Source organism: Lycium barbarum, chromosome 5 (genome assembly GCF_019175385.1).
Source record: "Lycium barbarum isolate Lr01 chromosome 5, ASM1917538v2, whole genome shotgun sequence".
In the NCBI taxonomy this organism is placed as follows: domain Eukaryota; kingdom Viridiplantae; phylum Streptophyta; class Magnoliopsida; order Solanales; family Solanaceae; genus Lycium; species Lycium barbarum.
Genome location: NC_083341.1, coordinates 116,111,727 through 116,123,413, shown reverse-complemented (window position 1 = coordinate 116,123,413; position 11,687 = coordinate 116,111,727). Strand labels below are relative to the sequence as shown.

General features: G+C 33.2%; 3 protein-coding genes across 3 annotated transcripts; 2 read left to right on the top strand and 1 right to left on the bottom strand.

The window, feature by feature from the left end:
• Positions 1-824: 824 nt before the first annotated feature.
• Positions 825-1,849, top strand: LOC132639655 (uncharacterized). The gene is made up of 2 exons (XM_060356096.1): positions 825-1,193; positions 1,382-1,849. The coding sequence occupies exons 1-2, from the start codon at positions 825-827 to the stop codon at positions 1,847-1,849; spliced, it is 837 nt and encodes a 278-aa protein (XP_060212079.1).
• Positions 1,850-1,897: 48 nt separating this feature from the next.
• On the top strand, positions 1,898-2,427 carry LOC132639654 (uncharacterized). Its single transcript, XM_060356095.1, has 2 exons — positions 1,898-2,302; positions 2,413-2,427. Exons 1-2 carry the CDS (start codon positions 1,898-1,900, stop codon positions 2,425-2,427), a joined length of 420 nt encoding a protein of 139 aa, XP_060212078.1.
• Positions 2,428-5,543: 3,116 nt separating this feature from the next.
• On the bottom strand, positions 5,544-6,680 carry LOC132641203 (uncharacterized). The gene has a single exon (XM_060358098.1). It carries the CDS (start codon positions 6,442-6,444, stop codon positions 5,695-5,697), a length of 750 nt encoding a protein of 249 aa, XP_060214081.1. The 5' UTR covers positions 6,445-6,680; the 3' UTR covers positions 5,544-5,694.
• Between the last annotated feature and the right edge of the window lie 5,007 nt (positions 6,681-11,687).

Here is an 11,687-nt window from a genome sequence, read left to right as displayed (position 1 = left end):
TGTAGCTCCAGAAATTCAAAGGGAAACTGTGGCTCCAGATATTCAAAAGGGAAACCTTGGCTCCAGAAATTCAAAGGGAAAAATTTACTTCAGATGTTAATTTAGAATCTCTTGAAGATGATCGGGGAATTAGAAAGCCTATTGCAGAATATAACCCTAATATAGGTGATGAAGCAAGGCGATATTATTATTCAAAAAGAGCCTTGCCAGCCTGAGGTTCATGATTTTCCTAAAACTAAGTATGGGAATGAAATGCGCCATTTTAATCCTAATTGGTATAAGGGTCGTCGTAAGTGGTTGGAGTACAGCATAACGAAAGATGTTGTATATTGTTTGTGTTGCTATTTGTTCCAAAATGAACATGAAAGTAATTAAAATACGAATGAAACTTATACAAAAGTTGGCTTTAAAGCTTGGAACAAGGCTCTTACAAGAGTTAGACTCATGTTGGAGAGGTAAATAGCATTCACGACAAGTGCTTGAACAGGTTGCTTGATTTAATGAATCAATCACAGTCAATTCGCATTGCCCTAGAGAAGAAATTTGAGAAAGACAAAAGTGAATCGCGGCGTCGCTTGAGTGCTTCAGTCGATGTGGCTAGGTTTCTCTTGAGACTAGGATTATCATTTCGTGGGCATGATGTGAGTCAATCTTCTTCAAATAGTCTTTCTTGAACTTTTGCAATGGTATGGAGATATTAATCAAGATGTTGGAAGCATTATATTAGGAAACGCTCCAAAAATGAAATGATGTGTTCTCTAAGTATTCAAAAGGATGTTGTTGATTCTTGTGCTAAAAAAACAATCAAAGCCATCATTGAAGACATGGATGGGGATTATTTTGGGATACTAGTGGATGAATCAAAGGATATATCACACAAGGAGCAAATGACACTTGTTCTGAGTTATGTTAACAAAGAAGGCGAAGTAGTAGAGCATTTTGTTGGTATTGTTCATGTTAGTGATACATCTGCTCGTTCATTAAAGGAGGCAGTCTACTCTTTTCTTTCAAATCACTCATTAAGTCCATCACAAATACGTGGGCAAGGTTATGATGGAGCTAGCAACATGCAGGGAAAGCTAAATGGTCTTAAGACTTTGATTTTGAGTGAGACTCCATTGGCATATTGCATTCATTATTTTGCTCACCAATTGCAGTTAACACTTGTAGCTCTTGCGAAGAAGAATTCGAATGTAGATATATTTTTTTTCGTATAGTTACTAATGTGTTAAATATTGTTGGAGCATCTTTTAAGCGCAGAGATTTTCTTCGAGAACATTAAGTTGAAAAGTTAGAGGAGCTGCTCATATCAGGTGAAGTACATACTGGGTGAGGGTTAAATTAAGAACGTGGACTTCAATGACCAGGTGACACTCGTTAGGATTATCATTATAGATCATTACATAATCTCATTGTCCTATTTCCATCAATTATTCATATGCTTGAATTTATTGGACGTGAATGTCCTAATTATACTGACAGACTTGTTGCTAAAAGTCTTGTGAGTACGATTAAGGAATTTGATTTTACTTTTATGTTGTACTTGATGTGGAAAGTTCTAATGATGACAAAAGAGTTGAGCTCCTCATTAAAAAGGATGGATCAAGATATTGTCAATGCGATGGGACTTCTCGATCTTACAAAGCAAAGATTACAAAATAGGAAGGATAGTGAATTCGAATTATTAATGGATGATGTCTTTTCTTTTGGTGATAAATATGATATAATGATTCCGAAGATGGTCGCTAGCGACTTTCCTGGAAAGTCGAAGCGTAGAGCGCTTGATGTTACATATTCTCATCATTTGCGCGTTGATATATTTTATGTTGTTATTGATTTACATCTTTAAGAGCTTAAGAATCATTTCGATGCTGTGAGTACTGACTTACTTCTTGATATGGCTAGTTTGAATCCAGTTAATTCATTTGGTAATTTTGATAAGAACAGGATAATGAGGTTGGCTGAATGTTATACGAATGAGTTTGATAGTAGCAAGCTTCGGGATCTCATTTGTCAGCTTGATAGTTTTATAGTTTATGCTCGTGGTTCTGATAGAAGGTTCGTCAACTTGAAGGGAATTAGTGACCTTGCTAAATTGTTGGTTAAATCAGATTTGCATCAAACTTGGCCACTTGTTTATTTGCTTATCAAGTTGACTCTCATTCTTCCTGTTGCTACTCCATCTGTGGAATGGGCTTTCTCTTCCTTGAAGTACATCAAAAATGAGCTTCGTAACAGTATCGGTGATGAATTTTTGAATGGTTGTTTAGTTTGCTATGTAAAGCGTAAGATATTCACAATTGTAAGCAATGATACTATTATTTATTGTTTTCAACATATGAAAAGTCGTCGAGCACAGTTATGACTTAAGACTCTAGAAGTGACTTTTTGTAATGATAACATTATTTGTAGCTCATTGTGACTTGAGATTAGAAGTTGTTTTTTTGTGATGAATATTAAGGGTTATTTTGTTATTAACTTTTCTTATTGCCGTGTTCGAGTGACTATATATTTATACTATGTGGTTACTAGCAACTTTTTATTTAAGGAAATGGGCACCCACGACCTTCAAATCCTAGATCCGCCACTACAGACAGACCTCTATGTCCTAACATCATTTCAACAAGCTATCAACAAAATATGACTCTTATATGGTGGAAAAAGGGATTAGATCAGTTGCTTATAGATTGTACCTTTGTGCAAGTGCTTAGGCCACGTCCCACTTTTCTTGTTTTCTTGCTCAAGCCTTGTCATGCTTTACCTCAACAAATTAATCACCCTCAAGTGCTTGATCTAGCCAGCCCCTTATTGTCCAATTCTTAATATAGTGGGATCAACTTCAACTTCCTGAAGATTAAGTTGCTTGGGAAGAACCTAATACTCTCAAGAGTGATACTTTTAGATTTCCTTTCGCGAGGAGAAGAAAGTGGTTGTTCGGGGCGTATTAACACGAATGGAATGAGGATCAACATTGTAATTGGAAGGAAAAGTAGTTATTATAAATTTCTGTATTTTTACTTTCGCCCCAAAACAACTAAGTTGGAGTTATTTTAATTAGGGAAAAGGGGCAAATTTACCCTTCAACTTTGTGATTTAGAGTAGATGTACCTCTGTCATCACACAAATAATACAAATATACCCTTTTTCATTAATAGAATCCAATTTTTCCAATAAAAAATTATTTATGTTCATTTTTAAATTAAAAATTACATTTTTCCTTTAAAAATTTAGTGACCCATTATCTATTATCTCTGACCCTACCCAGACCCAACCAACCTAAGAAAAAAGCCTCATATTTGTTCTCAAATGCTTTGATTCTTAGATGAATGCACGATGATTAACAGATAGCGAGAGAAGGTTTTTGCTCTCAAATTCGAAAACTATCTGAAATTGAGAGAGAAATGAGTATTTGCATAAATAGAGGGGTTGATTTAGGAAAAGCCGCTTTCATATAGCAGCAGAGGATGATTCCCTCATTTCACACTCCTTTGTTCCGCTCCCTGTCGATGATTTCGACGAGACATTGGATCATATTTCAATGGGATATTGCTCGCGCTATACCTCTTCCTTGTTGTCCATATTAACTGGTCGGGTTTGGGTCGTTTGCACCATTTGTATAACTATAGGAATATATATGCACCACTTTTTTAACGAGAGATATATCTGTTTTAAATCTTAAAGTTGAGGGATATATTTGCCTTTTTCCCTTTTAATTATACATTTGTCCTATAATTTTTTCTTTTAGTTATTTCAATCCAAAAGTAAATTACGCTAGCTTAGCCATTCACGTGGACTTAGCTGATTACCTTCTTTATTCCTTATATCATCTTTGTAGCACACTTCACGGAGCAGAATTAGGCGAATAATCAATTCTTATTGCTAAATTCTGCATGTTCATTTACTTCCAATTTTAGATTTTGTTCTTTATCAATCTCTCTGATAGGGCTATATATTAGAAAAAAAGTCAGAAACCAATTTGAGTGCTTAGCCAGCATTCGAGGCCGAAAGTGGTAATGATAAATTAAACATAAACAAAGATATGTGTCCTTGGTTGACGCATCATGCTTTGATTGGTCCAATAGGAATGCCACCAAAAAGAGAGCAGAAAAAAATAAAAAAATTAATGCTCTTATACAGCTGTCACGGATAAAATTTTACCCAGCGGATTTACACCAAATCAATAAATGCATGACATGTGTTAATTGATGTATATATCCACTTCAATAAATTATTTAACCATAATAAATTGCATTGATTTAATATAAACACCGGTAAGTTTTTACCGCAATGCCACCAAAAGCGGGTGGAATGGATTGGGGTGGGGGGGGGGGGGGGGGGGGGATTTTATGTTTTTATACAGCTGTCACCATTCCACTTCCATTGGACATCTCCACAGAACTCTTCTTCATTATTGTAATCCTTCCCCTCCTATTAATTAGCTCAAACACGTAGAACATATGAATATCATCACTGATAAATACTTTTTGGATAATAATATTTCTTGGTCCTTCGTTTATTGATAAATAATATATAATCAAGAGTGTTTTATTGTTAATTAATTACTTAAAAATGTATATTTCAGTTTTTTTCATGTAAGAAAAATAGAGTATATTATATTTAAACTATTTTTGGGACTACATTAACTTTCAATATGGAGTAATAATACAACATAACTCATAAAAGATTTAAAAATTTACAAGCAGAGTGATCTAAAGTGCATACTTTAAAATTTTAATGTGTTCATCCAAATATTTCAAGACCAAAATCAGTGTTTACTATAGCTAATGACCCAAAATTCATAGTCCCAATACTTTTTGACGTTACACTCTTTTTTGTTGAATTTCATTGTTGTTTCTTCATAGTTCTAAATCCGCATAAAAGAGAAGAATCATAATAGGTTTGACATTTAACATAAATGAAATGATAAGGACAACCAAAACTTACATGAACCCTGTCAATTTGCATGGGATTGGATCCTAGTTGTTATATTACACTCTTTTTCTGACTTTGTGCAATCCCAATACAAAATCTTTTATAATTTATAAAAACAACTATTCGATGCCAAAAATAACGAATAAGAATGAAGCTTGTTTGTATTATTTCTCTTGTTACTTTAACAAAATAAATAGAAGTAATGATAAAAGCCACATCCTAATAACTCCAAAGTCAGCCAAAGACAAATTAAAAAAAAAATCCCGTTGTCTTTTTCTTCCAAGAATAAAACTGTAAATTGACTACAAACAGTACAACTACTAAACTTCAAAAAGAATTTAATTTCCAGCATTACTCCAACCTGGAATAAAACTGAAATGATATAGACATTGAAAACTTACATGAACATTGTCAATTTGCATGGGATTGGATCCTAGTTGTTATATTACACTCTTTTTCTGACTTTGCCAAAGATAAAGAATAAGAATGAAGCTTTTTTTACTTTTTGTATTTCACTTCTTACTTTAAAAAAACTAAATAGAAATAATGATAAAAGCCAAATGCCAATAACTAAAAAAAGTCAGGCAAAGACAAAGAAAAGAATCCCAAACTTGTTCTTCAAAGAATAAAAGTTATATTGACTATAACAGCACAACTACTACACTTCAAAAAAGAATTTAATGTCCAGCATTACTCCAACCTGGATTAATTTTTTTTTTTAATTATAATTAAAAAAAAAAAAAAAAACCGAACCGTGTTCAATCATCTCTTTTTCCTGAAAACTACTTCAGTATCCAAACCGAACCCATCAACGGTTCTCGTATGAATCAACTCGGACCGTTTAAACAGTTTCTTCAACGGTTCAACACTATACAAATCATTCGCAGAATACTTATCCGCCCGTCTAGATAACGCCACGTGTAAAACGCAAACCCCACCAGGCTTCAACGTCCGTTCGATCTCTGACACAAACTTCTCGGGAAAAAGCGCGTGATCAAACACGTTGGAAAATTCCAAGTCAAAGTTAGCATCATCAAACGGCTGATTATGAAAATCACCTTTCACCACCAAAGGCGGGTATGGTACAAGGTCCATACCAACCGAATCCGATACCCCGACCCGTTTTAATGCTTCCACTTCTTGACCCATCCTGGCACCTATACAAAGCACCTTTGATGATTCTAACAGAAGTTTTCTATTTTTAAGTTCGTTAAAGAATTTCGAGAAAACTTGAATCTTCCTATCCCAATCACGGGTTGTCCATATTTTTCGGAGTTTGGGGTTGAGGGTCTTGTTTAGTTGTCTCTGGATGTAGGAATCGTATGTGGCATATCCGGGTCTGATCTTGAGATCCGTATCGGAGTTTGATGATGTTGTGGTGGTGGTTACGATGGCAGAGGATGAGTTTTTATGAGAGAGGAAAAGGAGGATTGGTATTGTTATGAGAATGCCGAAAAAGATGCATTTGGATATGGTCATTGATGGTTTTGATGATACATTCATATCTTTCATCTTTACAATTGCATACACTGTATGTTTATACACAACAATTATGGAAAAATAAAAAGCTTTCTCTCTATTTATATATAGACTGTTGCATCCTCTGATTAATTATGAATTCCGGCAAAATTCAGGCAGGGGGGTGGGAAGAAAATAGGGGAGGTATATGATAGAGGAAGAGAAAAAGGTTAGAGGAGAAATATATGAAGACTTGTTCTTAAGAAAGCATGCATGCTTTATGTTGTTTGCTTTTATGCGTTTCGTGGGTAGTGTACTAACGCGATAATAGCAATACTGTGCTGTCACACTACTAAAATACAGCCCCACAAAAAACCAAACTGGATGGTTTTTTAAATTTATAATAGTCACTTATGATTATTAAAAAGCTTATTTTAACTTTTATATTTCAAAATTGTAATTATTTTCAATACAGATTTACTAGGTTTTTACAAGTTAATTTCATGTATTGTCTCACTATAACATTATGCGTACTATGAATACACAGCCAGAGGCGGACCTACACGGAAGGGTGGGAGTGCACGTGCACTCTACCCTTCAAAAAAAATATGTATATGTATGTGTATATCTTGAAAAATTAGTATATATTTAATTGTGCACTTTAACAAACGAAAGTGTCTTTAGGGCATGTTGGTTGCAACTGCTGCTTCCCTTATATGTCACCCCGGATCGAACCCAAATGTCACTTTAATTATTTTTGTTAATTATTTTTTTGAGCCTATGTTTAGGAAAACAATAAGCGTTAAATGAGCTCGTCCAGATTCGAACCTGCACTGTCACCACATGTTGCACAGTCTTAGCCACTGAGCTATCTCTTTCATTTGCTTCACTGTGTTAAATTTTATTTATTACACATATTTGACCTATATAATTGTATTTTCGCCACTGCTGCGCTATTAGTGACCGGTCCAACATAGTATTATCCCTCGGTCGTCATTAAAATTTTTGTTGGCGTTTATGTTAAGATAATAGTGCCCCCACTTCTTAAAATCCTGGGTCCACCTGTGTATACAACTATTGGGTATAAAGATCGTGGTTAGTACCTAATAATAGTCACAAAAAATAAATTTTATAACTATTTACAATTGTAAAAATCTTTAGCGACAAAATTTAAATTGGCACAACTAATTCCTCATTTTTGATATAGTTGTCAAGTGTTGTGGAAATAATTACCTAAATAGCTCAATTATTTATTATTATAACTGAAGTTTGTAGCTAAGCATAAGTTATTGAGACGCTTTTAAATTTACGGTAGCAATAAGCGACATTTTAACCACAATACATTATTTGAAGCAAAATATTTTAGCTAAGTGAATATCTCTACTTCAAGTAATAAAAGCCGTGGCAACTATATAGACTTAACAGCTATAACTATTCATCATGACAAAATGAGATAGCAACAAATTTACAGCTATGATATGTTTTATAGCTAATCATAAATTTTTACTACCATTTGAAGTCATCATAATAGCGTCTTTAAGCCATAATAAATTAGTTGGAACATACTTTTATTGTCAGAAAAATAATCTAGCTTCAATTTACAAAGATCAGAGCAATTGTTGGCGCTTAATATAACTGTTTTGTCATAATAAATTGACGTAACCACGAATTTAGAATCACATAAATCAGAGCTAAAGTTGTGTCATTCGCTTAAAGTTACACCATACTAATTGATATTTTAACCATAATAAAGTAGTCGTAACAAAAAATTTCCATAGTCATGCATATTTTTGCTTCGATTACAAATATTATGAAAAGAATTATGAATAAGGATTGGTGTTCTAAAAAATAGTCTGTTAACATATTACAATGGTTTAAACTGTAAAGATATAATATTTTCACTGTCAGTGAATATAAATCATTCAAAACATATTTATGCTGAGTCTAATTAGTTGACCAGTTCCAGTAAGTTACGCACCAATTTTTCAGATTTTGAGGACATACTTCGATATCTATATACTTTCTTGGATGTGGGTTTTAAGTTAAAAAATAGCGTTTTTATATTTTTAATAGATAAAATTTATCAGGGGCAGACTTAGTTTATATATGTGGTACAGGTTCACGTCAGCCCAATTACTTTTATCCAAATTTTATATTTATATTAAGAAACTAACCAAATAAAAAAAAAATGAAGAAACTCTCAAAATATTTACCTAACCGGCAACTTAATAATGAAGTTTATAGAGAATTAACAAGAGTTCGGTCTCCTTTAGTACTCTTTAATTTATTCTACTTTGGTTTAAACACTACCGAGCTTTGCGGAAAAGTAAAAAAAAAAAAAAGTACAAGAAAACTGTCAAAAGATAGAGCTTTGGAGGCAGCGAGAATTGAATTACGGTAATTATATAAGTTAACAATCCACTTTTCTGTTTGCAAATAAATATATACTCCACTACTATAATTTCATCTTTTATTGGAAAGGTTGTTGGGGAGGAGTGGGCGTGGGGGTGGGGGTGGAGCTAGGTGATGGGGTCCAAACAGAGGTGGCCACTGGCCAGTCGAAGATTATAGAAGGGAGATACTTCCACCGTCCCATAATAAGTGTCATCTTAATCAAAAATACGCATATAAAGAAATCAATAATGTAATATAAAGTTTATCAAATTACTCATATATAATAAAATAAATTACTTTTACCTTTTTAGTAGAGCATGCATAAAAAATAAACCTTTTAACATTGAGAATCTAACAATACCAAGTTACTATGTGACTTTTCCAATCATCATTTAGATGTTAATTTATTGTCTAGGGTAAATTGTTAATTTATTGTCTAAGGGTAAATTGAAAAAAACTAGTCAATTTTTGTCTTAATTTTCTAAAGTGACACTTATTATGGGACAAAATTTAAGATGACACTTATTATGAAATGAAGGGAGTAATTGATTATTCCAGATTATCCCAGAAAAGCCAAATGCAATGACTATGATAAACCTAACCAGCAACTTAATAATGAAGTTTTTGTCTAAAACTACTTCGGATACAATGCACGCAAAGGTGCTTCAAAATTCGTTTTCGTCTCTTTTCGGCACAAACTTATATGGCCAACTCTCACACTCAAGTATTTTAACAAGTGAAATTCACATTTATTTTAGTTAAAAGGGTCAAAAATGCCCATCAACTAAAAAATATCCTTCGTTATAAATTTGGGTAAAAAATACTCTTCTCGTCATTAAAGTTTTCAAATAAACTCATATCTTAACCGAAATCCCCAAAATAACCCGATTTTATTTTTAAACTCGCTCCATTTAAACCCTACCAAACTACATAAAAAACCCATATGCGAACAACTTGTTCCCGAGTCCTACATCTGGAGCCACTAGGCACAGGAGCGGTGCGGGTAACCCATATTATTTAGTTAGGTCAGGTTTAAATGGAACGGGTTTAAAAATGAAATCGGGTTATGTTAGAAATTTCCATTAAGACGGGGCATATTTGAAAACTTTAATGACGGGAGGGGTATTTTGGACTCAAATTTGTAATGGAGGATATTTTTAGCCCCTTTTCCAAAGTAGAGGGGCATTTTGACCCTTTTCCCTTTATTTTATGATTGGTAAAAATCTTACATCAATTTCACATAATTCTCAAAACTTTTACCGTACTATGCTCATCAGTTTTTGTATGTAAAAGGCGAAGTATATATATATATAGAATTACTAATCCTTTTACTTTTGTTTTAATCATTCATTATCCAAAGTCTACTAACTCGATTAGATCGCGTAGAATAAGTTCACTAAGAAAGACAAAACGCTCCTTATTGAGAAATTATTTATTTCAAGGACTTCAATCCGTGATATCTGATTAAAAGTGGAGGAATTTCAATTATCCTGCCACATTCTTTGGTGATATACGATAATAATTCTAGTATTAAGCTATCAATGACCTTCGTTTCGCGAAGTATATATATAGAATCAGTGTGACTAATCCTTATACTTTTGTTTTAATCATTCATTATCCAAAGTCTACTAACTCGATTAGGTCGCGTAGAATAAGTTCACTAAGGAAGATAAAACGCTCCCTATTGAAAAATTATTTATTTCAAGGATTTCAATCTGTGATATCTAATTAAAAGTGGAGGAATTTCAATTATCCTGCCACATTCTTTGGTGATATACGATAATAATTCTAGTATTAAGCTATCAATGACCTTCGTTTCATGCTTAATATTTTTTGTCGGTCCTTATAGCATTGACATCTCGATTATTCGTTGAATTGATTTCACTTTATCTCTAAAATGTATTTGTTGAGAGACAATTAGATAACAAAGTACATAATTAATAAGGTTAAATAGTATTTGAAAGTAAAAAGATGTTTCCATTAATAGCTAGAGAGAACCTAATTCGGTGGTATTCTATGGCTGGCACCACGAAATGATTAGGAGAAATAAAAAAATAGATTCAACAATCACGAACTAAGCAAAGCTGGCATTCGGCCCCATTTTTTCCAATTCAATAATAAGGCCAATAAGACTTTAAATTCAACCCAACTTTCATTAATGATATTGAAAAATTCTACATGTTCCATATTCCTTCTATATACATTATTTGCTACACTTTTTATAATTTTATGAGATACTCTTTTTATTTCTCACTTTCAGTACAGCTGTTGTGAATGGTTATGCTGTGGCTACGAAGCCTGACCAAACCTCCCATGTGAAATAGCCTATTTTTGTAGACATCCAAAATGGCATACTGTCTTATTTTTCATAAAATATACTACATGACTTTGAGATATTAATTAAATAGTAAGACCAATAAAGAAATATTTCCCACTTTTGTCAACACATTAAACTCTCACGGTGTCACCTATTTACTGCACATATTGGTGTTCGCCATACTGCACATTTTTAATGAATAATCAAACATTTCTTTTGGTTCTTCCAAGAAAGAAAAGTCAAACCCCATAAAGTCAAACTCATGTGGAGAAGAATAAAAGAGAAGGGAGGATATGAAATACAATAGGGGAGGGGTGAACTATGTCCCCTTTTGAATTATTAATCGACTATAAGGTGTCAACTGACAAGTGTTTTGTTATGCAGAAAAATTGTTAGTGTAATGTCTTTTAAAGTAGAAGTTAAGGATAAATGTAAAATATTGAATGTAATAAAGAAGCACAGTAATATTTTTATACAAGTTCGGTGCACCGATGCGGTGCATAATTCAATTTCCTCGGGTCACAAGGATTCTTTCAGATTCTGATCTTGAACTTGGTTATACAAGCAAGTGGTTTTCTGTCTCTCA